Source organism: Trifolium pratense, linkage group LG1, assembly GCF_020283565.1.
Source record: "Trifolium pratense cultivar HEN17-A07 linkage group LG1, ARS_RC_1.1, whole genome shotgun sequence".
NCBI lineage: Eukaryota > Viridiplantae > Streptophyta > Magnoliopsida > Fabales > Fabaceae > Trifolium > Trifolium pratense.
Window position 1 is genome coordinate 45650861 of NC_060059.1, and position 24680 is coordinate 45675540.

General features: G+C 33.2%; 1 protein-coding gene and 2 long non-coding RNA genes across 5 annotated transcripts; all 3 read left to right on the plus strand.

Moving 5' to 3' along the window:
- Window positions 1–2566: 2566 nt before the first annotated feature.
- Window positions 2567–4390, plus strand: LOC123914020. Its single transcript, XR_006811756.1, has 7 exons — window positions 2567–2823; window positions 2919–3041; window positions 3143–3352; window positions 3435–3626; window positions 3732–3776; window positions 3897–3971; window positions 4080–4390. It is a non-coding gene; the product is annotated as an uncharacterized LOC123914020 (long non-coding RNA).
- Window positions 4391–9069: 4679 nt separating this feature from the next.
- Window positions 9070–18532, plus strand: LOC123895259. 2 transcript variants are annotated; one of them, XR_006804160.1, is made up of 4 exons: window positions 9070–9220; window positions 17657–17763; window positions 17892–17927; window positions 18115–18532. It is a non-coding gene; the product is annotated as an uncharacterized LOC123895259 (long non-coding RNA). The 2 variants fall into 2 exon arrangements; XR_006804149.1 differs by lacking the exon at window positions 9070–9220 and adding an exon at window positions 16110–16238.
- A 3390-nt stretch (window positions 18533–21922) lies between these two features.
- On the plus strand, window positions 21923–24222 carry LOC123902335 (protein LOW PSII ACCUMULATION 1, chloroplastic-like). 2 transcript variants are annotated; one of them, XM_045952025.1, is made up of 4 exons: window positions 21923–22326; window positions 22896–23474; window positions 23560–23610; window positions 23883–24222. In XM_045952025.1, the coding sequence occupies exons 1-4, from the start codon at window positions 22112–22114 to the stop codon at window positions 24019–24021; spliced, it is 984 nt and encodes a 327-aa protein (XP_045807981.1). In that variant the 5' UTR covers window positions 21923–22111; the 3' UTR covers window positions 24022–24222. The 2 variants fall into 2 exon arrangements, with proteins under 2 accessions (XP_045807981.1, XP_045807980.1); XM_045952024.1 differs by having other exon boundaries at window positions 21935–22326; window positions 22896–23480.
- The last annotated feature ends 458 nt before the right edge of the window (window positions 24223–24680 follow it).

Here is a 24680-nt window from a genome sequence, read left to right on the forward strand (position 1 = left end):
AACTAACAACTAATTTAAGCCAAGTAATATTAATTAACCATAAAAGGCAGTTGATTCTGCTGGTAATATAGAAAATGAAAAAGAATTTTAGAAGCAGATCTATAAAATAGAATTAGATCTATAAAATAGCAAGTAGCAACCACCATATGTGGTGTAGAGCGGCGGCAAGGAAGGATTTTAGAAGCAGCAGTGAATAGATGGTAGAAATTCGTGGGACACAGTGTGGTGCCATGGTCACCGGTGGATCGGAAGAAAAGGATTGATTGCAACGTGGGAGAGAGAAGAGATGAGGATGAAATATGGTACATACAAATCTATCATAACCGTGGGAGACTCATAAGACTGTCTCACCCTAGAATGGACCTCACCCAAAATATTAAGACATTAGGTTTATATGCTCTTTCACTTACAAAAAGTTCAACATCAACTCTTCCAACCAATATGGGCTTAACTCACACTTGATAGATCTCAACATCTTCTCTCTATGTCCACGATCCATCACCACTTACTTATTGCTCCTGCAACCGAGCACTTATACAATTGTTAGGCCATGAGAAGAGAGCCTCACTGGAATTGCATCGACACATTGGGCCTTGTGTAACCACAAAGGTGATTTTTGACAACACATTTTCAGCCAAAATCTTAAGGTATTAAGTTTATGGGTCTTCTCACTTATAACATGTTAAACCTTAACTTTTTCAACCAATGTGGGACTTAACACTGCCACAAAAAGTAGTTTTAATAGCGCATTTTTAATAGCCCTATAAAAACGCAATACAGAGCCCCCTAAAATAGCACTTTGAGTATAAGTGCTATTATAACCTCAAAGGAACGATGTTATAATAACACTTTTTCCAAAAGCGCTATTAATGTCAGAAACTGAGATGCTATAATAGCACTTTAAGTGGAAGCGCTATAATAGAAAAAAGTTAATAAAAAAAAATTGGTTGTTGGTGGTTTTGGAACCATTGACCCTTGGTTGATGATTAATAAAAAATAAATTAAATCAAAATCAAAATGAAAATAAATAAAAATACACTTCAGTATCTACTTATCTTCCTCATTTAGTTTTTATTCTTCTCGATCTCAATCGTTAGTTTGGTTCAATGGAGAGAAGGGGAGGGGAGGGAATTTAATAGAGGGGAGAGGAAGGAAGGGGAGGGAAAAAAAATTAATTACATATATGTTTAGTTCAAATGAGAGGAGGCGAAGGGAAGAGAGGTATTTTAATCACAAATATGTTTGGTTCAGGAGAGGAGGAGAGAAAATTTTAACTAATTTACATTTTTATCCCTATAACTTTACAATAATTATCAACTTTATAATTACAATCATTCGTTAATCGAAATTTTTTGATCTTAATGATTCTTCTAATCACCGATAAAGTATTTATAAAATTCAAATATATATATATATATATATATATATATATATATATATGGGGAGGGATCAAATTACACCGGTGTAACATTTGAGTAATGTTACACCACTCAATAACGCTTTAGCGAATACAAATTTTATAAAATCCACCGTTGGATTGAAAGTTTATATCGTATAGATCATCCATGTTGAATTTTACAAAAATCTAAAATCGTTTGATATGTTATTGAGACCGGTGAAGATTAATGGTTTATGCATTTTTATTGAATACCGTTAATCTTGATCTATCTCAAAAACATATCAAACGATTTTAGATTTTTATACAATTCAACATAGATGATCTATACGATATAAGCTTTCGATCCAACGGTGGATTTTGTAAAATTTGTATTCGTTAAAGCGTTATTGAGCGGTGTAACATTACTCAAATGTTACACTGGTGTAATTTGATCTCAAAAGAAAAATCAGTAAAAATGCAATTATGAAACTAGCTGGATATTTCTAACCAAAACTCCTTTTTATCATAATTTTTGTGCACATGACACATAATTCTAATAAGAACATCCATCAAAATCTGAAAAAACATAGGCACCAGTAATTTCTTCGAATTTATAAACATGTCTCTAGGGTTGAGAATAAATTTTAGGTCATCACATAATTCCAATGACATTATGACACGTGTAAAAGAAATTTCACATGAGCAAAATTTTGGTCAAAATGGGTCAAAATTATCAAGAGGACCACAAAATGCAAAATGGGGTAAACTTCGGGGGCTAAATCTGAGCATTTGAAAGTAGGGGGGCCAAAATAGAGCAATTGGTAAACTTGGAGGGCCAAAATTGCATTTAAGCAATTGATTTTTCTTTTGTTGACACAATTGCATTTTTACTGAATGGAAACTGTATGTTTGATACGTTTTCCTTGTACAACTCTCCTAATTTGCTAGTTTTTTACGACGTGAATGGATTAATGATATCCCCTTTCCAATTAGTTCAATTGTGTACTAATTATAGATGTATTGATTCCTCGTACAATAATATAATGGCCGATGATGTTTATGTCCATGGCTCTGTTTTGCTTTGGTAGGAGACAGGTTTTTTTTCTTCTTTGTATTAGCACATCTTGTGCTTTTCTTTTATAATAATTTTTAGGTTGCCCAATAACATTATGACACGTGTAAAAGAAATTCCAGTGTTGTCAAGGATGGCAAGGGATGTGTTTGCTACTCCTGTTTCAACAGTAGCATCTGAAAGTGCTTTTAGTACTGGTGGTAGAGTCTTGGACTCTTTTAGGAGTTGTCTAAATCCAGAAATGGTTGAGGCATTAATCTGCACTCAAAATTGGTTGATCTTTAGTTTAAAATTTTTAGAGGTATTGATCTTTAGTTTAAAATTTTTAGAAATGGTTGAGTCTTGGTTGAAACATCTGAAAGAATTGTTAGAGGTATTGATCTTTAGTTTAAAATTTTTATTAAAATTTTGTATTAATTTTTTGGAGTTTGTTTTATTAACAATTGTCCAATTTGTGAATGTTACTAGAATTATGTCAGTCTTTAGCAGCAACAACTTTTGGAGGAGTAGCTGGACCATCTACAAGTACATCATCTGATGGTGCATCTTCTTCTCAATCACGACCTCCTGGTCGTGATTGAGAAGTTTCTGGTATAAATTTTACATCTGTGATTTTTTCATTAATTTTTCTACTTTCTTGATATTTAAATTTGACTTGTTCAATATAATAATTTTATTTTTATTCATTGCAGTTATATCTTTTTGTGAATATTTTGGAGTCATTGAACCTTAATGTTCATATTTTGCAAAGACATGACTCAGTGGATTGTGGACATGCTTGTTATTTTGAAAGGACTTGAATATTGAATCAAAGAAAAGACATTTTTTTGAATCTGGAATTGAACCTTAATGTTCATATTTTGCATCTGGAATCGAATCTGAACCTGCTTTTATCATGCAATGTGAGTATCTATTAAGCCTTTTTTTTTTATAAGAAAATATATGGTATGCTTACTTTAATTTATTATCGATTGTAACTTTCAGTTGCAATATTTTGATGCCTTCATCTGCTGCCTTCTACCGCTGATTGTTGTGCATTCACCACTATTGTGAGTATTTATTTGCAAAAGAATTCTGACATACTTAATTGAATCGGAACTTGAAGTTACCTTCAAATAATGACTCGCTTCCCACCCGGTGCTGCTTGCTATACACACTCATTGCTATTTGGAAATTGTGAGTATTTGTTGGAAAGTAAATTGTTCTTTGTTATCATACTTGAAATTCATTGAATTTATATTATTCTATACGAATCTGTTTTAAAATTCTGTTTTGGTGTAGGTTTACTTTGTTTTATCCAAAACAAATTTTGCTGCAATTCTGCAGGTATAGTAGATTAGTAGTTAAATTGGATCAGTTTTAAAAATTCTGCAGTTCTTATTTTGACTGAGTTATTCAATCAAATTTATGCAATTTTGTTTTGAGTGAATTGAGTTATGTATGCAGTTTTGATTACTTTGCCTCAAATTATGAGATAGGAAGATCAAAGAAAGGAAGCTGCAATTATTGCTGCCCAAATTGGTATAATTTTTACTATTAAGTTAACATTAATTGACTATTTTAATAATTACGTATGATATATTTGATTTTAGGAGTTTAATAGTTGCATGTGTTTTTTATTTATTACAGAAGGTGGAGGTAGATTGTTGGTGAACTTGATGAGGCAAATCAAAGGAGTGGAGTGCATTGAGCATGGTGGATTACTAGATGTTCTCAACAAACTTTATGGTTATGTTGTCTTTTTCAATTAAGAATTTGTAACTTATTAGTAATTACTCTTGATGTGGGTGTATCTAAAGTCCCCTAGACTATGTGATCAAGTCCAAGCAGGTGTCCACATCCTCTTTCTATGAAGGATTGTTATTAATCATGTACAATTACTAATGATTATGACATTATGTAATCCTTTATTATTATTATTATTATGTTTTTAAGTTTAATTTGTTTGTTATGATAGTTTATAAAATTTGACATGATTAGAATTTTTTTATAGGTTTGGGCTCACCCATTTTTAAATTTGACAGGAATTTTTTTTTTTTGGTGTGACCCAAAACCGAGTTAACCCACCCGGTTAACCCGCAAACCGTATAAACCGAAACCCGATAAAACCGAGCATACAGTTGGGCGGAATTGGGCCTGATAATTGTATGTTCGGTTTCATGTCACCCGACTTTTTTGGGCCCGAAACCGACCGAACCCGGCCGATGCTCAGCCCTAATATAATGCATAAACAGAATAAAAAGAACCAACGTACACGAGTTGTACAATTTCAATGTTTCATAAAAACATAAACATAAAGGACGTTGTATAGAAATACAATAAGAAGAAAGCAATACAAGAACATGAAGCAATGACGATGCAGGCAAAACACACAGGAGCAGTATCAGGACACGATAGAAAGTGAGATAATTTAAAAGGGTAATTTTGGAAATTAAATATAAAATTAAGTATAATTTTGTAAATGTAATAAAGTTTTAAAGAACGTAGATTTCCTTCCCTCCCCTCCAAATCCCCCAAATTTGGGGGGAAGCAAAAAATGATATTAGGAGGGATTTTGCTCACCTCCCTCTCCCTCCCTCCCCTCCTAAAAATTAAACCAAACACATAAATTATAAAATATTTCCTCCCCTCCCATCCAAAAGGATATGGATTGAGTGCATTTACTTTCACCATGCGTCATGCATTTACACCATCTAATGGTCCAATTTTAATACTTATCAAATAAATAAAAAACAAATAAAATAAGTGGTTGAGATTCACCTGCAGTCATTTTTTGACCGTAGGGAATCCAAATCCCCATTGTTCTCGTTTTACCTTACCTAAATCCTTCGTTTGGACCCAACACCTCACCGTCGAACCCTAAAACTAAATCATACTCTCGTTTACACCTCAACCACTCTAACTCTCACGCTGGAAAACCCCTATAACGTTTTCTGAAAGCCCTAATATGTAAAATCCCAATTCTCTGACATCCCTCAAATGTCACTCTCAAATTCCCCCAAATCTCTCTATCTCTCAATTTTTGGGAGAAATTCAAACGCGGCTTCCACATTTATACTGAATCGAAGGCAAAGCTACATGATATGATTTCACATAGTCTTTCTTTCCTATTGTATGAAATATTAGGTTATATCTCTTGGTGATTTTTCAATTCTTTTTTGTTTCTTCAGGTTTTTTCATCAATATAATTTCTTACAAGTACTTGCAGCAGGTTCTAAATTTGATGCAAGATTCACTAGTAGTTGAATGTATGGTTCCCATGGGATTTTGATGCTTTATCTGAGTAGCATTTTATTATCTTCCTCTGCAAATTTCCATTTGATTGTTATAGTTTTTTTTTTTTTTTTTTTTTAATAATAACTTACTTGATTGTTTTCCATACCTGAATTGGATGTTTTATTTACTAGTAGTTTATTTACTTGCTATTGTTGCATCAGGTGCAACCTCAGGGAAACTTTTGCAGTTTGAGGTTGGGGGTCCAAAGATGTGTGTACAAACAACTCGTGGTGTGGAAGTTGAGGTAGGAGGCTGGCTATATGGTTTTAGGGCTCCTTTGGTGCATAGGATAAGAGACAGGATATGATAACTGTATTATATCCTGTTTCTGTCCGGTGTTTGGTGACACAGTAGAATATGATAATTTAATCCTGTAACTTATCCTATCATGTCTCTCGAGTTAAAATTCTTATCCTCAATTTGAGCTGGGTTACCAGCAGGATAGGATAAATTTGTTTTTTTTACTGATTTATTCTATAAAATATATTTTAAAATAAAAAAAAATTAATAAAATATAAATAATAAAATAATTTGATAGTAAATTAATAATAAAATAATTAATTTTTAAATATATATGTGATTTTCTCACAAGGGTAATTTTGTAATTTACATAATCTAAAAAAATCAAAATTATACTAAAATTACAATATTTTAAAGTAAACTAATTATTAAAAAATCGTAAAATATGAATATTAATTTAAATTTTGTAAGAAATTAAATATAATTATTTTGCAATGGTATTTTTATTATTTATGTATGAGATATATCATATATTTATTTAGCTTATCTAACATGTATATATTATTGGGTTATTTATTTGATCATGATTCATATAAAAAATTAAACTTTATTATTTTCTCATGTTTTTAATTTAAAACTATATAAAGTTATTTGATTACTTATTTATATTTTTTATTTAAAAAAATTCAAAGTATTGCAAAATAATTTTAAAAAAATAACAATTGATTTACAAGGTAATTTTGTCATTTAAATATTTTATATATCTTATCATATTATTATGAGCAAGTATGTATTGAAAACATGATATAATAATTATCATGCTTGTTATCCTGTGTGCACCAAATACAAGATATGATAACTGAGAATAACTGTTATCCTGCTGATATCCTATCTTATCATTATCCTGTTTTATATCCTATCATTATCGTACATTAAACGGGCCCTTAGTGTGTTTATTGATAGACTGATGATCGTATCATAAATAAATAAATAAATATACATTAAGTGTTTTCCTAAAGTACCAGATTTCAAACGGATCCTGCATAATAATATTAGAAGTTTAGTATGCTAATTTGTTCTACTATTTTGAATGACTTGTGAAAGACACATACATAATGACCATGTAAATCATTCTTATACAAGCTATTTCCATTTCAGCTCAAGAAGTCAATTATATATGGTTTTACAATCTAGATGAAAGTGAAGAAATTGCAATCTAGATGTTGTGGTTTTTGTCATGGCAGAGTCAGATTAATTGAGGTATGGTCCCTTCTTGATCTTAAGCTAGATCAGGTGAAATCTGGCACGCAGTAAACACAATGCTGCACAAGATGCTATATCATATGTTGCAGCAAGACAGTCGCAGAACACAGAAAATAAATAAATAAATTGCAGAATAATAAATAACACAGATAGTTGTTAACCCAGTTCAGTGCAACGTCACCTACTCTGGGGGATACCAATCCATGAATGAATCCACTATAATAGCTCTAGTTCAAAGCCCTCGACCAACACCCGGTACTTGACTTATCACCTAGACACTACCCGTGCAATCCTACCTAAGAACCTCTTAGATAATGAGACCCCGTCCCAAATTCTCTCTAACAACACGTACTATGTTGCTGTCAATAATAATAATCACGATGGAGACACTCTCCTAGAAACTAGACCACACTCTTGCTTAAAAGCTTATGAGTGAATCACACACTAACTCCGTGCTTCAAAGCTTAGGAGTAGCTTACAATAAACAACCCAAACCCAGTCCTAAACTTGCATCAAATCGACACAAGAAAGGCTCACACAAGACACAAACTCTAAACCTTAAAAACTCACGCTTTGTAAAATACACGGTTTAGAATCCATGAATAGAATAGCTTGAGGCTTCACATATTTATAGTCTTCAATTGTCTTGATGTCCAAGTTAGGTCTTCAGACATATACAGCTGTAGGAATTGCGGCCCAACCCTATATTAATTTCAAAAATATAATTTGTTTGTTTCATGTGTTACCAAACAAAAAAAAAAAACGCAAAAATATAATATAATTATATTTTTGTTTTAAATAACATTCCTTCGGCCGACTTCAATAAAACTTGCTGAGCAAGACTCGTTTTGCCCAGGCGCACGTGCTTGAATATATAATTGAAGCAAATCTTGACTGAGATTTGAAATAAAAATTCTGCACGAAAACAGAGCATCAGTATGCTGTACTATGATGCTACAGCACCTCAGTCCAGCATCTGACTGGTTGACTTTTGCAAAAATGTAGCCAATCAAAACACCAACATCAGGAATGACAAAATGAAGGTTGTTGATGAGAAATTAAAGATGATTGAGAGGTATCATCTAACCATTGCTTATCATAATTTTTCTCTTCTTTAATTTTTAAGACTAAGTTGTTTATTCTTTGGTAGTGGATTTAGAACATGATCCGATGGTTAACTTTGTTTCTGTAGGATGTGTAATTTGAAAGCTTATGGTGTTGATCCCAGTGATGGTAAGCAGTTTTTTGGGGGAAATACATTCTGCTGTGTGATCAAAAAGTGGAGGAAATACACTTCACATTCGTTCTGCTCATTTTGATTTAGGTAAGGTACTGTAAGGAGTTCCTTAAGCATTGTTGCCATGTCCTATGTTACACCTAAAAATATGCTATTTATTTAGTTAATTTACTATTATATTTTATATGTTTTTATTTCGATTCCGAAGTTTTATTATATAAATAGTTACTTATTTCTCGTATTTTAAATAAACAGATAAAAAGTGTACGAGTTGAAGAAAGGAGCGAAAACGGACCGAAAAGGAGCAAAAATGGACAAAAAGGCCACACATGTGCAGCCAATTGGGCCACACATGTGCAGCCCACAAAATGCTCGTCAGCCAAGCCAAGATGGCGCCCGCCAACTGGCCAATAATGGCGCCCGCCAGCTTCTCCCTAGTGGCCCTCGCCACTTCCTTTTCATCATGGCCATCCATGTGATCAAACGGCCACGCGATATTTTCACTAAGTCCCACATCGGCCAGAATTCGTTCCCCTCCTCTTGTATTTTAGTATAAATAGGCTAGTTCTCTTCACTCAAAAACATAACACTTGACTTGGAGAATTGAGAACTAGGCTTAGTACCACAAGGTTTTCTTCTCTAAAGTTGAGAGTTTAGTATTATTTTATTCTCCGTTGAGAATTTAATAAGTTTTTTTTATTTCCTGCTGTTACGCTGTCGGAGTTCGTACTCAAGATTTCTTTTATTAATTCAGGTTCTTTATTTTATTTTCTTTTCTTTATTTTTATGTTTATTTTATTTATTTTATTTTTCCGTTTTTATTTAATGTCTTTATTTTTATTTATTTATTTTACGTCTTTATTTTTAGTTATGTCTAGCTAAATTTAGCGTTGCTAGGATGTGTAGTTAGTAGCTAATAGGGGTTCGGTAGTTAATTCGTGCTTAATAGTTTTCAATCACCAGTTTTAAATAATTACGTTTTCAAATAATTCGTCACGAGAGTGAGGATTGTTTTAAATGCAATAAACCAACATTGACGAGAGTTGAGGTTTAGGGTCGGATAGTTAAAACTGACCGTTAGTTCTAAAGTCCGCGAGAGCTATTTAGGATTAATGAGTTTTATATTGGTTTTCAAAGGTACTTATATAGGTAAGTGAGCGCGTGAGAGCTTAGCATTTATTTTATCTAAGTATAACGCTAGTCAAGATTTGCGAGAGCTGAGATTAGTGTTTTTAAATCAAATATAATTCTTGAAAACTGGCAACTATTTTATTTTCTTAAGCAGTTTTTAATTAAACGTTGACTATAATTCGTCACGAGAGTGAGAATTAATTAAAGTAAAAATCAATAGAGCGAGAGCGTGAGATTTCTACTAGATAGTAAAAACTAAACATTAAATCTAATTCGCAACGAGAGTTGGGATTAGAGTTAATTAAATTATATTGTTTTTCAAAGAGTATTTTATTAGCGGGTGTGAGGACGAGAGTTAAGCACCACCTTTATAATTTATAATACTAGTCAAGATTTGCGAGAGCTGAGATTGGTATTTTTAAATCAATATAGTTTCGAAAATTTAACAGTTTGTCTAGCGCGAATTAAGCATTGAACCCTCTGAAGCAACTAATAGCACGTCCTAGCAATATTTTATTTACATATAAAAAAATATCTAAAAAAATATTTATTTCTCTTATTTTAATTATTCAATTAATCAAAACCCTTTAAATCATTAGCCTTAGATTTACAAAGCAACACTAGAATACGGTAGGTCGATTATTGGTCCTTTGGGTTCGATATCTTTTAAAACTACACGACACGACTGTATACTTGCAGTCACGTTGTCGTCCGATCAAGTTTTTGGCACCGTTGTCGGGGACCAATTTAGTCGATATCGTAACTCCAATGTTGCACCGTAGAGACTAAGGCACTTTTATTTTAAATTTTAAATGGATTACTCGTATTTCCTCTACGACCACCACCCCCAATATTATGAGGAACCACAAAATCACTATAAATCCAATCTCGAAATATTAATGGAGGATTTCATTAAGACTCAAACACTCTTTAGGCTAGAGTTTGCGGAAGCACAAACTCGCATAAATAAAGAAGTCAAATTGCTTGCACAAGCATCTCTAGGATCGTTCACTAAGAGTCATGTAGACGTCATAACAACTAATGAAATTCAAATTGAAAATCTTAAAGAGAGTGATAATGTAATCAATGAGAAATCTAATCAGAAAAGAGTAGAGATTGCGAAAGTTCAACCGACACCACCTAAAGAGGAGGTTGTCAAAGAGGTAGAGAAGGAAGCATCTTACATTCTCCCTCCCCCTTACAATCCACCGACCCCTTTCACCCAAAGGCTTGTGGAAGCCAAGGTAGAATCCCAATCTAAAAGGGATGTAGAAGAGCTGAAAAACATAAACACTAATGCCCCTTTGCATGAAAACCCGTATAAAAAGAGAAATTTAGAGGACAAGAGGGAAATTATTAGTGTTGAAAAAGGGAGAGTAGACTTTGAGGTGGGTAATGAAGAAATTAAACCTAATCCCGAAAAACTAATAATAAAAATTGATCCAGAACCACCACCACACGTTCAGATCTCTGAATCTCCCTATAGGAAAAAGAAAATAAAGAGTGAAGGGTATGGAAGATGGGTTGATAAGTGGCGATGGAAACCGAAATTTAGGAGTTTAATCGGAGATTTAATTTCAAAACACCCTTAGAGCTTACACTTCTAATAAGTCGAGCCAACGACGTTAAACAAAAGTGCTACGTGGGAGGCAACACACAACTTTTATCGTTTTCCTTATTATTATTGCTATATTTTTCTTTAATTTATCACTAACCCGTATGACTACCTATGCAAAATTCAGATCTAAAAATTTTAAAATGGCGTATTGCGATAACCAAATCGTTCGTATCGAGAGTGAAATCCAGCGACAACGTTTCGAGGACCTGTTCGAAAGAGAGATGTCGTTCCAGAATTTCCCTCACCAAAGCACAATGATTTCTTTGGGTATCGCTGAGAGTGTCAATTTTATGATCAACCAGTTGGGGTGGGACGCCTTGAACCTTTCGACCCTCCCCACTTACCGTAATTTAACCATCGAATTCTTAAGCTCTTTCAAAAACTCCCCCAACCGTGGATTTTCCATCCATCGAGGTCAAACTAAGTTTAGACTTTTTGGTGCTGACTATACCTACACCCACCGTAGCATTGCTGAATTTATGAAGGTACCCAATGGCCTAGACGCTGTAGTAAAAACCCAAGAAGATGGATTCATGGAATACGAATTGTGTAATTTTTGGGGAAGTATTTCTGGAGAACCCAACTCTGACCCGGCTGACCGAACCAACCAAAAGATCCATAACCCCGCCATACGCTACTTTCACATGATTTTAGCTCATACAATCTTTGGAAAGCAAGAGAATGACACTATTGTTTCTAAGGATGAACTATTCATAATGTTCTGTGCTTTCCAAGGTCGCCCGGTGAACCTTGCGCCATTTGTTCTAGCCAACCTTCAAAAGCTTATTGAAACACCAAACCGCCGCATCTGCATTGGTGGTTTTGTTACCTTTTTAGCTAGAGTCATTGGCCTTGATGACTCTTTAGGCCAACTCATACCTTATGGTACACCACTAGCAAGTGGATTCCGCTACCTCAACATAAACTTTTGTTTCAATCGTGGCCTTATACATAACTTGGGACCTACCCCTTATACACTAGTCATCAACAATAAACCAGTTTACCATTTTACTCTTCCAAATATGGAAAAAACTAGCGTTTACAACAAAGCCAATTGGCTATATGATTTGGAAGATGAAGATGAAAATGACCCCCAAACTCCACCATTTTACTATACACCCGGACCGTTATCCCCCACCCACCCTGCTGAATCCACCAACCAACCACCTGCCCCGGTTGATCATACAGCTGCTATAGCCGAAATCAATGCCACAGTTGCTACGCTACGATCGGATCTCAACACTTTCTTGGACCTGACTATTGGGCAGTTCGACAGATGCGCCAAAGAATTTGCTTCCATACATGACGCTCTAAAAGCTCTACGTGGCTAGTGATCGCATTATATTTTTACTACGTTTTTTTTTTCTCCGACCAATCATTGAGAACACTACTTTTAATAAGGCTGGGGAGGAGAAGACTATCTATTTTACTGCTTTAGTGTGATATTTTATTTCAGCATATTTTCATTTCAAACATTTCATTTTTCATTCTCAATGCATTATTAACTATTTTATTAAGTATTTATTTTAGTCATTATTACGAAATTATTTTTAGTAATTTTCAATTATTTTCGTAAACGTCTATTAGTCGATTAGTATTATGCACTTATAAATGTTTATTTATTTGGTCAAATGTGCATTCAATCAAAAGAGTAGTCTTTGGTCAAAAAGCCTTTTTCAAAGCAAACAAAATGCATTTTCCCACACTCTTACAAGAAGCATGGCGTGACCATGCTATAGATTCCATAGGGAAAATGTTTTTGGAAGTTCATGGCATGCAAATTTTGATTCCCTTACACAATTTCCTTTCCACCTTTCAAAACAATCAATGACAATAAATTGGTAGGACCTTGTGTTTCATAAGGAGATTCTTTTTCAAGTTATAAATACATGTCTTTCAACACAAACTAAACTCACCATTTCTACAATATTCTTTCTAAAGCATAAATTCTCTATCTATTTCCAAATCACAAAATGGTTTATGAGTTAGTTTTTAGAAGAAGTTCAAATCAATCTCAAATTTACGAGGATTTGCAAAGAAGGGAAATACAAGCTACAAGGTATGCCGACAATTCTCTCTTAAGAAAATTAGGATTGTTAGATAGCGTAAATTATTTGCTTGATAATCTAAATCTTCGACATTTCCTATCTCAACAAAATCCTGTTTATACTCAACTAACGCTAGAATTCCTAAGCTCTTTAATCGTTAACACTGTTCGTGAAACTAGGAGTTCGCATGGCGCTGTCTATTTTCGAATGTTTAATACTGAGTATGAATTTTCTTTCAATGATATGGCTGACATTTTGCGTTTCCCCCATGGACCAAGTGTAACACATGTGAAGTTCATGATAATGAAGAGTGGCAAAATAATTTTAGCCACTTTTGGATGACTATCACCGGGAAACAAATTAATAGTCATGAAGGAAATAAGGCCTCATCCATCCATAATCCGGCCTTACGCTATCTTTGCCACTTATTGGCACATACCATCTTTGGCCGAGCATCTTTTAACAAAGTCAACTCCAAAGAAATGTTTTACATGTTTGCTGCAATTAGAAACATGAATATTAACACCGTCCCGTTTTTATTTTCACATATGCTTTCACAAGTTAACACAAGTCGGGGCGGAGCAATAATTTTTGGAGGGCTAATCACGACCATAGCTAAAGCCATAGGACTAGGACCGCGATTAGAAAATTTAGAACATACTCCACCTCGGTTAATCGATGAAGATATGGTAAGGAGTATGAACCTAGTAAGGTTAAGAGAAGATGGTAGATATGACTTAATGATTCAAAATCGTGTTTTTAATAATATCACCATTCCTAACCAATGGCTAACGGATGTACGTGACCCGAGAAATCTTTGCTATACTAATAATTCTACGACTAATACAGCTCCCACGCACATTTCTCCAAATGTTGCTGCTGGTGGGGGCGCAAGCATTGTTCCACCTGCACACACTACACATTTTTCTAACACTTTTGCAGGTAGTTCCTCCTCATCAAGGCAAAGCACTATCGATGATGTACTCCATGAGATACGCGCCCAAAATGAATTAAGTCAAGAGCGCGATGGATTATTTTATGCCATGCACCAACAACAAGAGGAGATGATGGAACAAATGACATTCATGCAAGCCCAGCAAAACCAAATTCTTCAAAACCAAAACGAGATGCAGGGCTATTATCATAGATGGGAGAGCTCAGAAGAGCACCGTCAACAACAGCTCGACAATGTCATACAAGAGCTAGGCGGTTTGAGGCTTCAGTTCAACAATTTCCAAAATTATCAACAGCCTCCCCCATGATCTACCACAGGTTTTAAGCTCCAAAGCTACTCTTGAGTCGCAACAGTGAGGACACTGTTGGATTTAAGTTTAGGGGAGTATTCTACTATCTCTATTTACTTTTAATTTTTAGTTATTTGAATTTTTATTTCCTTTCGCATAATAAAAAAAAATTGAATTTATAGTATATTCTTTGGTTTTTCTAAATTTTTCCTTTTCTTGAGCCAAATTAAATTTTTTTTTCAAAGACTTAGGATAATAGCTCACTTAGAAAGTATATGGGTTAAGAAAAGAGGAGAGGCTAAGTTAAGGAAATTAGGGAATTTTACAACAAAATCGGTATTTTTCCAACACCCAGAAGTCTCCCTAGTATAGATATCAATTTGAATAGCCATTGTGCCAAAATCTATTGATTTAAATTCTCCCTAGTATAGATATCAATTTGAATAGCCATTGTGCCAAAATCTATTGATTTAAATTTGTGGAATCCTTTAGTAGTTTATCTATCCAGTCGGACACCATCTATAAAGTCACACATTAAGTAGGTTTGTCGATGAATATAAGCGAATCATCTAAGCAAATTCTTAAGGTCATACTGTGGTAATACGGTTAAACCTTAAAGAAAAAAATATATTAGGTCATACTGTGGTAATACGGTTAAACCTTGGAAAAAATATTTATATGATTGCTAATACAAAAATTTGTATCATCAAAATTTGTATCATCAAGCTAATTGCGAGTTGAAAAAGATGAACAAAGACGCTAACCGGCTTTCTTACCATGTGTGTGACATAGATAAAGGGTCTTAATGTGACTGTCTAGAATGAAAAAGGATGAAACAAAGGAAAAGATTTAGATTTTAGTACAACGACATGATCCAAATTCGATATGTATAAGAGGGAGAACTTTGTGTGTCGTTGAAATACCCTTCTTGATTGTATAAAGAACCTAACTAATTAATCTTAGCCGATTTGAATTTCTGACCACGTATGAGTACTTGTGATGTTATTTTTCTCTAAGTCTGTGTGTGTGAGTTGCTTCGCATTTCAAATGTTTTCTATATGCAAGCTAAATTGCTTGAGGACAAGCAATGGTTCAAGTTTAGGGGAGTTTGATACACCTAAAAATATGCTATTTATTTAGTTAATTTACTATTATATTTTATATGTTTTTATTTCGATTCCGAAGTTTTATTATATAAATAGTTACTTATTTCTCGTATTTTAAATAAATAGATAAAAAGTGTACGAGTTGAAGAAAGGAGCGAAAACAGACCGAAAAGGAGCAAAAATGGACAAAAAGGCCACACATGTGCAGCCAATTGGGCCACACATGTGCAGCCCACAAAATGCTCGCCAGCCAAGCCAAGATGGCGCCCGCCAACTAGCCAATAATGGCGCCCGCCAGCTTCTCCCTAGTGGCCCTCGCCACTTCCTTTTCATCATGGCCATCCATGTGATCAAACGGCCACGCGATATTTTCACTAAGTCCCACATCGGCCAGAATTCGTTCCCCTCCTCTTGTATTTTAGTATAAATAGGCTAGTTCTCTTCACTCAAAAACATAACACTTGACTTGGAGAATTGAGAACTAGGCTTAGTACCACAAGGTTTTCTTCTCTAAAGTTGAGAGTTTAGTATTATTTTATTCTCCGTTGAGAATTTAATAAGTTTTTTTTATTTCCTGTTGTTACGCTGTCGGAGTTCGTACTCAAGATTTCTTTTATTAATTCAGGTTCTTTATTTTATTTTATTTTCTTTATTTTTATGTTTATTTTATTTATTTTATTTTTCCGTTTTTATTTAATGTCTTTATTTTTATTTATTTATTTTATGTCTTTATTTTTAGTTATGTCTAGCTAAATTTAGCGTTGCTAGGATGTGTAGTTAGTAGCTAATAGGGGTTCGGTAGTTAATTCGTGCTTAATAGTTTTCAACCACCAGTTTTAAATAATTACGTTTTCAAATAATTCGTCACGAGAGTGAGGATTGTTTTAAATGCAATAAACCAACATTGACGAGAGTTGAGGTTTAGGGTCGGATAGTTAAAACTGACCGTTAGTTCTAAAGTCCGCGAGAGCTATTTAGGATTAATGAGTTTTATATTGGTTTTCAAAGGTACTTATATAGGTAAGTGAGCGCGTGAGAGCTGAGCATTTATTTTATCTAAGTATAACGCTAGTCAAGATTTGCGAGAGCTGAGATTAGTGTTTTTAAATCAAATATAATTCTTGAAAACTGGCAACTATTTTATTTTCTTAAGCAGTTTTTAATTAAACGTTGACTATAATTCGTCACGAGAGTGAGAATTAATTAAAGTAAAAATCAATAGAGCGAGAGCGTGAGATTTCTACTAGATAGTAAAAACTGAACATTAAATCTAATTCGCAACGAGAGTTGGGATTAGAGTTAATTAAATTATATTGTTTTTCAAAGAGTATTTTATTAGCGGGTGTGAGGACGAGAGTTAAGCACCACCTTTATAATTTATAATACTAGTCAAGATTTGCGAGAGCTGAGATTGGTATTTTTAAATCAATATAGTTTCGAAAATTTAACAGTTTGTCTAGCGCGAATTAAGCATTGAACCCTCTGAAGCAACTAATAGCACGTCCTAGCAATATTTTATTTACATATAAAAAAATATCTAAAAAAATATTTATTTCTCTTATTTTAATTATTCAATTAATCAAAACCCTTTAAATCATTAGCCTTAGATTTACAAAGCAACACTAGAATACGGTAGGTCGATTATTGGTCCTTTGGGTTCGATATCTTTTAAAACTACACGACACGACTGTATACTTGCAGTCACGTTGTCGTCCGATCATACTACATAGTTTATGAATCTTGATTTTGATTTATCACAACTATTTTTTCATGTATGTTTCTTGAGCAACTCTTTCAATTTATCACTACTGTAAAGGATTACAGTCTGCATTTGCATTAAACTGATTGAATGGTAAAGCACTATTCTGTGATTGAATGGTAAACTGAACCATTATTAAGATTGAAGATTTTGACCTCTAAACATAGCTTATGGTTCTTAGAGCAAGAGAAATTATAGAATACAGTCCAAAGAATATTTTAAATATGAAATAATGCAAAGCTTTTTTCATGCTTTTTTGTTCCTTTTTTTCCATGCCTTTTCAGTCGCACAAGAACTGGGACAACAAACCCAAATAAGGTTGGTCCAAGCATGTTGTTTAGTGGTGAGGTCAAGCTAAGGTAGTCAGTAAGCCGGAGCAGCAACCTAGTCAGTGTGTTTTCTATTCTCTTCCTTTTTCTTGTTAAGTTTTATATTGCATCATTATATGTGATTATATATTCTTGTACTACATTTGCTAATTTTAAATTCCCATTTTGTTTACCATATGCATTAAATTAGATGGACAAAAAGTTGAGTATCCGGAGAGAGGTAAAGGTATGCTACTTTGCCATTTCAATTTGTTTTTTTACCCTTCTTTTCAAATTTGAGCGTTGATGTATTTAATAAAAAGGCTCTGCCTGTTGTGGTAAATGATGGCTTTGACTGTGATAAAAAAAATTGATACACCATTTTAAAAATCCTGCTTTAATTTGATGACATAACTTCAATATGTATTCTTCAGGGGTAGATCAGTCCATTTGTGTTACTGGTGACAGCAGAGCATAACATATAAGCGGAATGAAGAGGAGCAGAGATACATATAAAAGATTTGTAGAGCTTTGTGTTTGAGTTTGAAGAGTTTTTTCTTATGATACTTTGTTAGTGGCCAAGTAGTGATGTTTGTCACTTTTAATTTGCAGTGAGTTTCTACTAGTTTTGTTTTTTTTTTCCTCTCCAGATTGTTACTTTCTTTTTTGGTTTATAACCCTCTTGTTCCTAAGGGAAAGGAGACCTAGTAGTCCAAAGTTTGGCCGCGAGATAAGTAAAATCTAGCAAAAAAATTGTTTCACCCAGAATCGAACCCGGGTTCTCCCGAAATCCGTCATTTTTTGGTGAAACTCATTAACCACTTGAGCCCAATGACTTAGCGTGTGTTTGGTTCTGCGGCGGAGAGAATTGATTTTGGCAGAATTGATTCTGTAAAATTGATTCTGGCCAAAATTGATTTTAAGCTGAAGTGGTTTATGTTTGGATATATTCATGAAAAAGTGAGTTGAACAAAAAATTTGAGTGTAAAAATCAATTCTAGAATCAGAAGCTACGATTTCTAGCTTCAAGTAGAATCAATTCTGGAGGCAGAATCAATTCTACTTTTGAGAAATCAAACAAGTCAGAATCAATTCTACACGTCCAGAATCAATTCTGGATGCTCCAGAATTGAAACCAAACATACACTTAGTTATATTGTCACTTTTAATTTGCAGTGATGTTTGTTCTTGTATTGTCAAATTCAGATTTGTCTTGGAAAATAACTTGTTATATATTCTCTATAAAATACTTGATATTATTTGCTACTATGTTTTAAGTTTTAAATTAAGCTTCAGGTCACTTATTGAAAACATACAATTTAAGTTCTAAGGTTGTATAAAAAATATTGAAACAGACTTTTTTTTTTATATTGAAACAGACTTGTTGGAGAAAAATAAATAAATTGAAGGTTGTAAAAAAAAGCCATATAATAGCGCTTTTGTGATAAAGACCTATTAAAGATACAGCATACGATAGCTCTTTTGGACACGGGAGCTATTGAAACTGGCATCTATGGCACCTATGATAGCACTTTTCTGCAAAGCGCTGTTAAAGTGTGTTTCCCAAAGGGTTCTGAAAAGGAATATTATTGCACTTTAGTATAGGTCATACAATAACACTTTAAAAGTGCTATAATAGTGCTATTAAAGCTTAAAAAAAGTGTTATAGTTGCTCTTATTGTTCTCTCAATGGAGTTCTGATACCACTCTTGGGTCATGAGAGAGGAGTTTCACTGAATCGACATCACATCTTCACCAAAACCTTAAGGCATTAGGTTTATGGGTTCTCTCAATTTTAAAATGTTAAACCTCAGCTCTTCTAACAAATATGAGACTTAATTCACACTTAATACACCTCGACATCATCTAACTTAAAAGTCTACAAGATGATGTACTTGGCCTTTATATATTACAATTATTTCCAACATGATAAATTATTTTTTTTATAATAAAATTAAAGGAAAACAAAACACATAATTAGGACACGACTATATAGGAACAAACTCTTCTTAAATCTATCAAAAAGTAACTCAATACTAGGATGAATAACAACCGAAATAAAAAAGGGAAAAGTTATTGTCTTTTTGGAAGTGACACACGAGTATAATCAATCAAGGTTAAAAATGATGGATTTAAATGTATTTTTGGCTTCTCTTTATTTTCACTTAAGTATGGAATTGGTCCTTCTATTTTAAAATTACACGGTTTTATTCTTTCCCTCAGTTTTTTTACTTAAAAGTGACGATGTGACACATTTTAAATGACATGATATATAATATTGTGATGTAAAATTATCCAAACAGCTTAATTGTTTAAATTTTAATAATTTATAAAATTGAATAATTTTTTTAAGTTGAAACTAAAATTTTTGGAATTTTAATTTATGAGTTTTTTTTCCCTTTCACCACCAGATTAATCTGGTTATGAGTCAGTTTTGACATCAAATGGTCATCCATACCAAGTTCAGCGCCAATCACCACCAAATCAACTAACGATTGGTGAATTTTATAAGTATTGATCGGAAGGGGGCTACTCAGTACTCATAAGTCATAAGCTACATCATTTAAAAAAGTGAGGTCTACTCTATTCCTTCATAATTTGAGGGCATTAATCCATGAACCAATAAGAACAAACTATATAAGTGAATTTGGATGTATTACCCACAATTAATTTGTAACAAACTTTAAAATTTGTATATGTAGATTTACATATGGCTTGTTCTCATTGGTTGATGGGGTAAATTGGAAGAAAAAAAACCTTTAAAAGAACTTTTAAAAATGAGTTGAAGTGAGGGGTAACAATGTAATTTAAAATTTAATGTTTTTCTTGAATTCTTTTTATTCTAATAAGTCTCCTTCCCCACTTATCATTTTCACTTTAGCATTGTCATAACTTTCTTTGTCCTTTACTTCTCTCTCAATTAATCAAATTTCGTTGATAAAAAAATGTATAAATTCACTGCTGATATGAGATATAATGTGGGGTTTTGTGGGATCCAATTTAGAGTTTTTAATGAGTTGTATGGATATTTCGAAAATGTAATTGAATTGTTTATGTAATTGAAAAGTGTGAAATAATATAAAAGAATAAGTGAGACACATTTAAAGAATCAATATTGAGTTACTGGATAATGATGCTCTTAAGACCATCTTCAATGGTGTAATACCTATTAGGTGCTTATGATACTTATTATGTACTACCATTGGAGAGTACCTATTAGGTATCACTTCTAAAATAAGAACTCTCTCCTCTTGGACCCATCTTATTTTTCATTAAAATATTCTTTTCATGGGATCCACTTTATTTTATATATTCAATTTGAATTAATGAATATTTATAAAAAACACAATTTTTTTTGGTACATCACAAAAGCACAATTTTTGAAATTATGTAATGTTATTTTAAATTATTTTTTAATTGTGTAATTATTAAAATTTGGCAATATTATTTTAAATTAAATTTCAAATTTTAATTATTTTTTCGAATTATAAAAAAAAAATAGTACATACTAATTTTGTAATTTTATCATTCAATCAATTTATATTATAAAATAGATAATTAAAAATAAAAAGTTATTGTAATGATGTGAGGTTATTGATGAGACTCATTTTAGAACTTTTTAAGAAGTGCTTCATTGGAGGGGTTGAGTACCTATTAGGTACTATTATTAAAAAATAATAAATTAGTGATGTGTCCATGTGGGACCCATTTAAGTACTCAAAGTTGGAGTGCTCCATTGTGGATGCTGTTAAGGTCCGTTTGACCCTACTTATTTTCCACTTTTTCTTTCTTAAAAGTAATAAATAGGTAAAAAAACATTGTGTTTGACCAAATTTCTCCTTATTTTCTACTTTCTTTACTTTATTTCTCTAATTCTTTTAAGAAAAATAGAGTCAAATACAATTTTCTATTTCTCTATTTCTTTTGAGGAGAAATAAAAAAGTAGAAAATCAATAGGGCCAAACGGGACCTTAGTTCCACGGTTATACTTTTCTTTTTCTTTTGCTAAACTTCTATTAATCTGATTTTCAACATACCCCACTAAATATGCAAACCATATTATGTCAATTTAATTTGTTGGATAAATTTTAGAAATATGTGTGGGATGCTTAATTTGTGTTCAATCTTTACCTTATAAATCTATCCATTGTTATAAATCTAAGCAGCAACATTGTTTTCCAAAACTGAGACTGAGTGAAGACGGAGGGATAGAGAAAACAAATAGAGAAATAAAAAATTATTAGAAAAATGCATGAAATTTAAAATGACACAAGTACCCATAATTGGTTGGGGATAAAGCGTGGCAATACCTTAATCATTCAAATAAGGATATGATGAGTTAGTTGAGTTTCACCCTCTTTGTCTTTTGCACATGGCAAAGTACTGAAACATTTGCTTAGGAAGTAGGAAGTAGGAAGTAGGAACCGAACCATGGCACTAGCACCGTTCGGTTCTGCTAATTCCAACACTTTATTCCTCACATTTCCAATACCACCACCGTCATATCTTATCCATAATAAAAATCATCATCGTAGTACTAATTTCGTGTTCAGTAGTACCTCACATGTCAGCTATGCTCATAAAAGATCTTCTTCTGGTGCCACTATTATTTGTTCTGCTTCCAATAATAAACCTTCTCAAATTAGGTACTACCTCCCACTTTATTTTTGGTTTTTATTTGTTACATTTATTTAACTATTTAATTTTAATAATATGAGATTGTAGTAGTGATACATACATACATACAGTACATGATTTGAACTGTAATTTCCGACTTATTAAGTCATTTTTAGGCATTATTGAGACTCTTAACACATACCTCACCCATCTGAACTACTATAAATGTATATATTGGATATAGTAATTTGATATCATCTTAAAGTTTGAGTTTGCCCCTTATTCGGGATATCTCCCCATTTGTAAACTCATTTTCATGCCTTATGGAATCCAATGTGGGACCGTTAACACATTGTTTAGATTTTGTGTGAAATTTTATAAGTAACATTCCAAAATGAAAGATAAAAACTAACCCATCTTTGTTCACAGTGAGGACTTAAGGAGCATCATCTCATGAATCTTTTTGTCTGCAGACATCAAATGAATGCAGAATTCACTTGAGTTTTTTTACTTATGCTTTCCTCTCTTTAAACACTGTCTATTTACCTGTGGTGATGCATGCTTCATCAATCAATCATTAATCATATTTGTTCTTCAGCTCTACAGCCAAGATAAGGAGCGAGGTTCTATCTCCTTTTCGGTCTCTTAGGATGTTCTTTTACATCGCTTTTATCGCAAGTGCTTCTCTTGGAACACTCATAGCAACATCACAACTAATTGGTGCATTGACAAATCCCTCAAGAGCATCCCAAGTTCCTGAAATTGTCAAAGGCCTTGGCATCGACATTGGAGCAGTATCTTTGTTTGCTTTCTTGTACTTAAGAGATAACAAAGCCAAGAATGCACAAGAGGCTCGGCTCTCGAGAGAGGAATTTTTGTCAAATCTTAAGCTCCGTGTGACAGAGAATAAGATCATTCCTGTAAACTCATTAAGAGGAATTGCTCGACTGGTAATCTGTGCTGGCCCGGCATCCTTCATAACCGAGTCTTTTAAGCGAAGTGAACCTTTCACTGAAAGTCTTTTGGACAGAGGAGTGCTTGTAGTTCCCTTAGTAACGGATGGAAACTCACCTGTTTTAGAGTTTGAAGAGACCGAGACTGAGACTGATGAGGCAAAGCAACTTGCCACCAGAAGGAAGAGACTATGGCAGCTGGCTCCAGTTATCATCTCCGAATGGTCCGAGTATGTCTATGAGTGACGACACAAATTTAATTTTATTTCCTTTTGTTTTCATTAATTTATTTTCTAATCTTGTTAATAGGTGGCTAGATGAACAAAAGAAGTTGGCAGGTGTATCCTCCGAGTCTCCAGTGTAAGTACTATCCATGTTAGTGTTGAAATGTATAATGTGCAGATATACATGATTGAAAATTATATAAAGAAGTAGTATTTTAAGTTTTAAACACAAGTTATAATCTGTATACCCTAAGTTTGAATAATAGAAAATCACTACAGTCACTCTGTTGTCAGAGACTAAGGCACAGTTGGGCGAACTCCGTGATCAAATCTTGTGTATTCTTTGTTTGCATTTTTCGTATGTTTTCTTTTGAACCAGATTGCTGTTCTAACACTTTCACTGTACAGGTATCTATCTCTACGCTTGGATGGTCGAGTTCGTGGAAGCGGCATCGGTTATCCTCCTTGGAATGCTTTTGTTGCACAATTACCACCAGTGAAGGGAATGTGGACTGGTCTATTGGATGGCTTCGATGGTAGAGTTTAGAACTAAGTTTTTTTTTTCTTTCTTCAGAAGCTTAATCTTTCATATACTCATCCACCAAAAATAAGGAGTTCAGCCCATTCTATCAAACTTTCATACTTTGGTCTCTATATAATTTTTCGCCTTAGTCTTTTGATGTATTGAAATGTACTTGAAAAATCATATATTTAGTTTAGGACAAACTAAGTCTCTTTCAATGGTTTAGTCTATAGTTTTTGTTTTTTATTTTTAATATCTGTCTTTCTGATCATCACTTCCATTATAGATCGTCGTAAAAAAATGAATTTATAGCTAACTCATCTTCTTATCAATCTTGATTAGCTCCAGACTTGTTGGTCTACTTTCCATATTAATCCTCTTACAAATCTTCTTTACCCATGTCCAAGCACATTATAATTATGCATAAGCTTTACTTTTAAGCTCGAGAAACATTATTCTATCGACCGGAGATTTCTTCTTGCCGTTTTACTCATCCTAGTTGTATCTTCTTCAATTTTCATTTACATGTTAGAGTTGGTTTTCTTTGTTGAATGTTAGAGCTCAATTGTTCTATAGTTCCAACTTTTCATTAATTTCCTGTTGACACTCCACAAGTCAATTGTACTAAGAATATGTATGATCCACACAAAAATTGCAAGGTAATAAAAAAAGAGAGAGAAAAG

Bases quoted from the DNA above. Each gene is read 5' to 3' on its own strand.
- LOC123902335 (XM_045952024.1), top strand. From the start codon at position 22,112: ATGGCACTAGCACCGTTCGGTTCTGCTAATTCCAACACTTTATTCCTC. The intron at 22,327-22,895 runs GTACTACCTCCC...TTTGTTCTTCAG, and splicing joins AATAAACCTTCTCAAATTAG to CTCTACAGCCAAGATAAGGA. The intron at 23,611-23,882 runs GTAAGTACTATC...TTCACTGTACAG, and splicing joins GTATCCTCCGAGTCTCCAGT to GTATCTATCTCTACGCTTGG.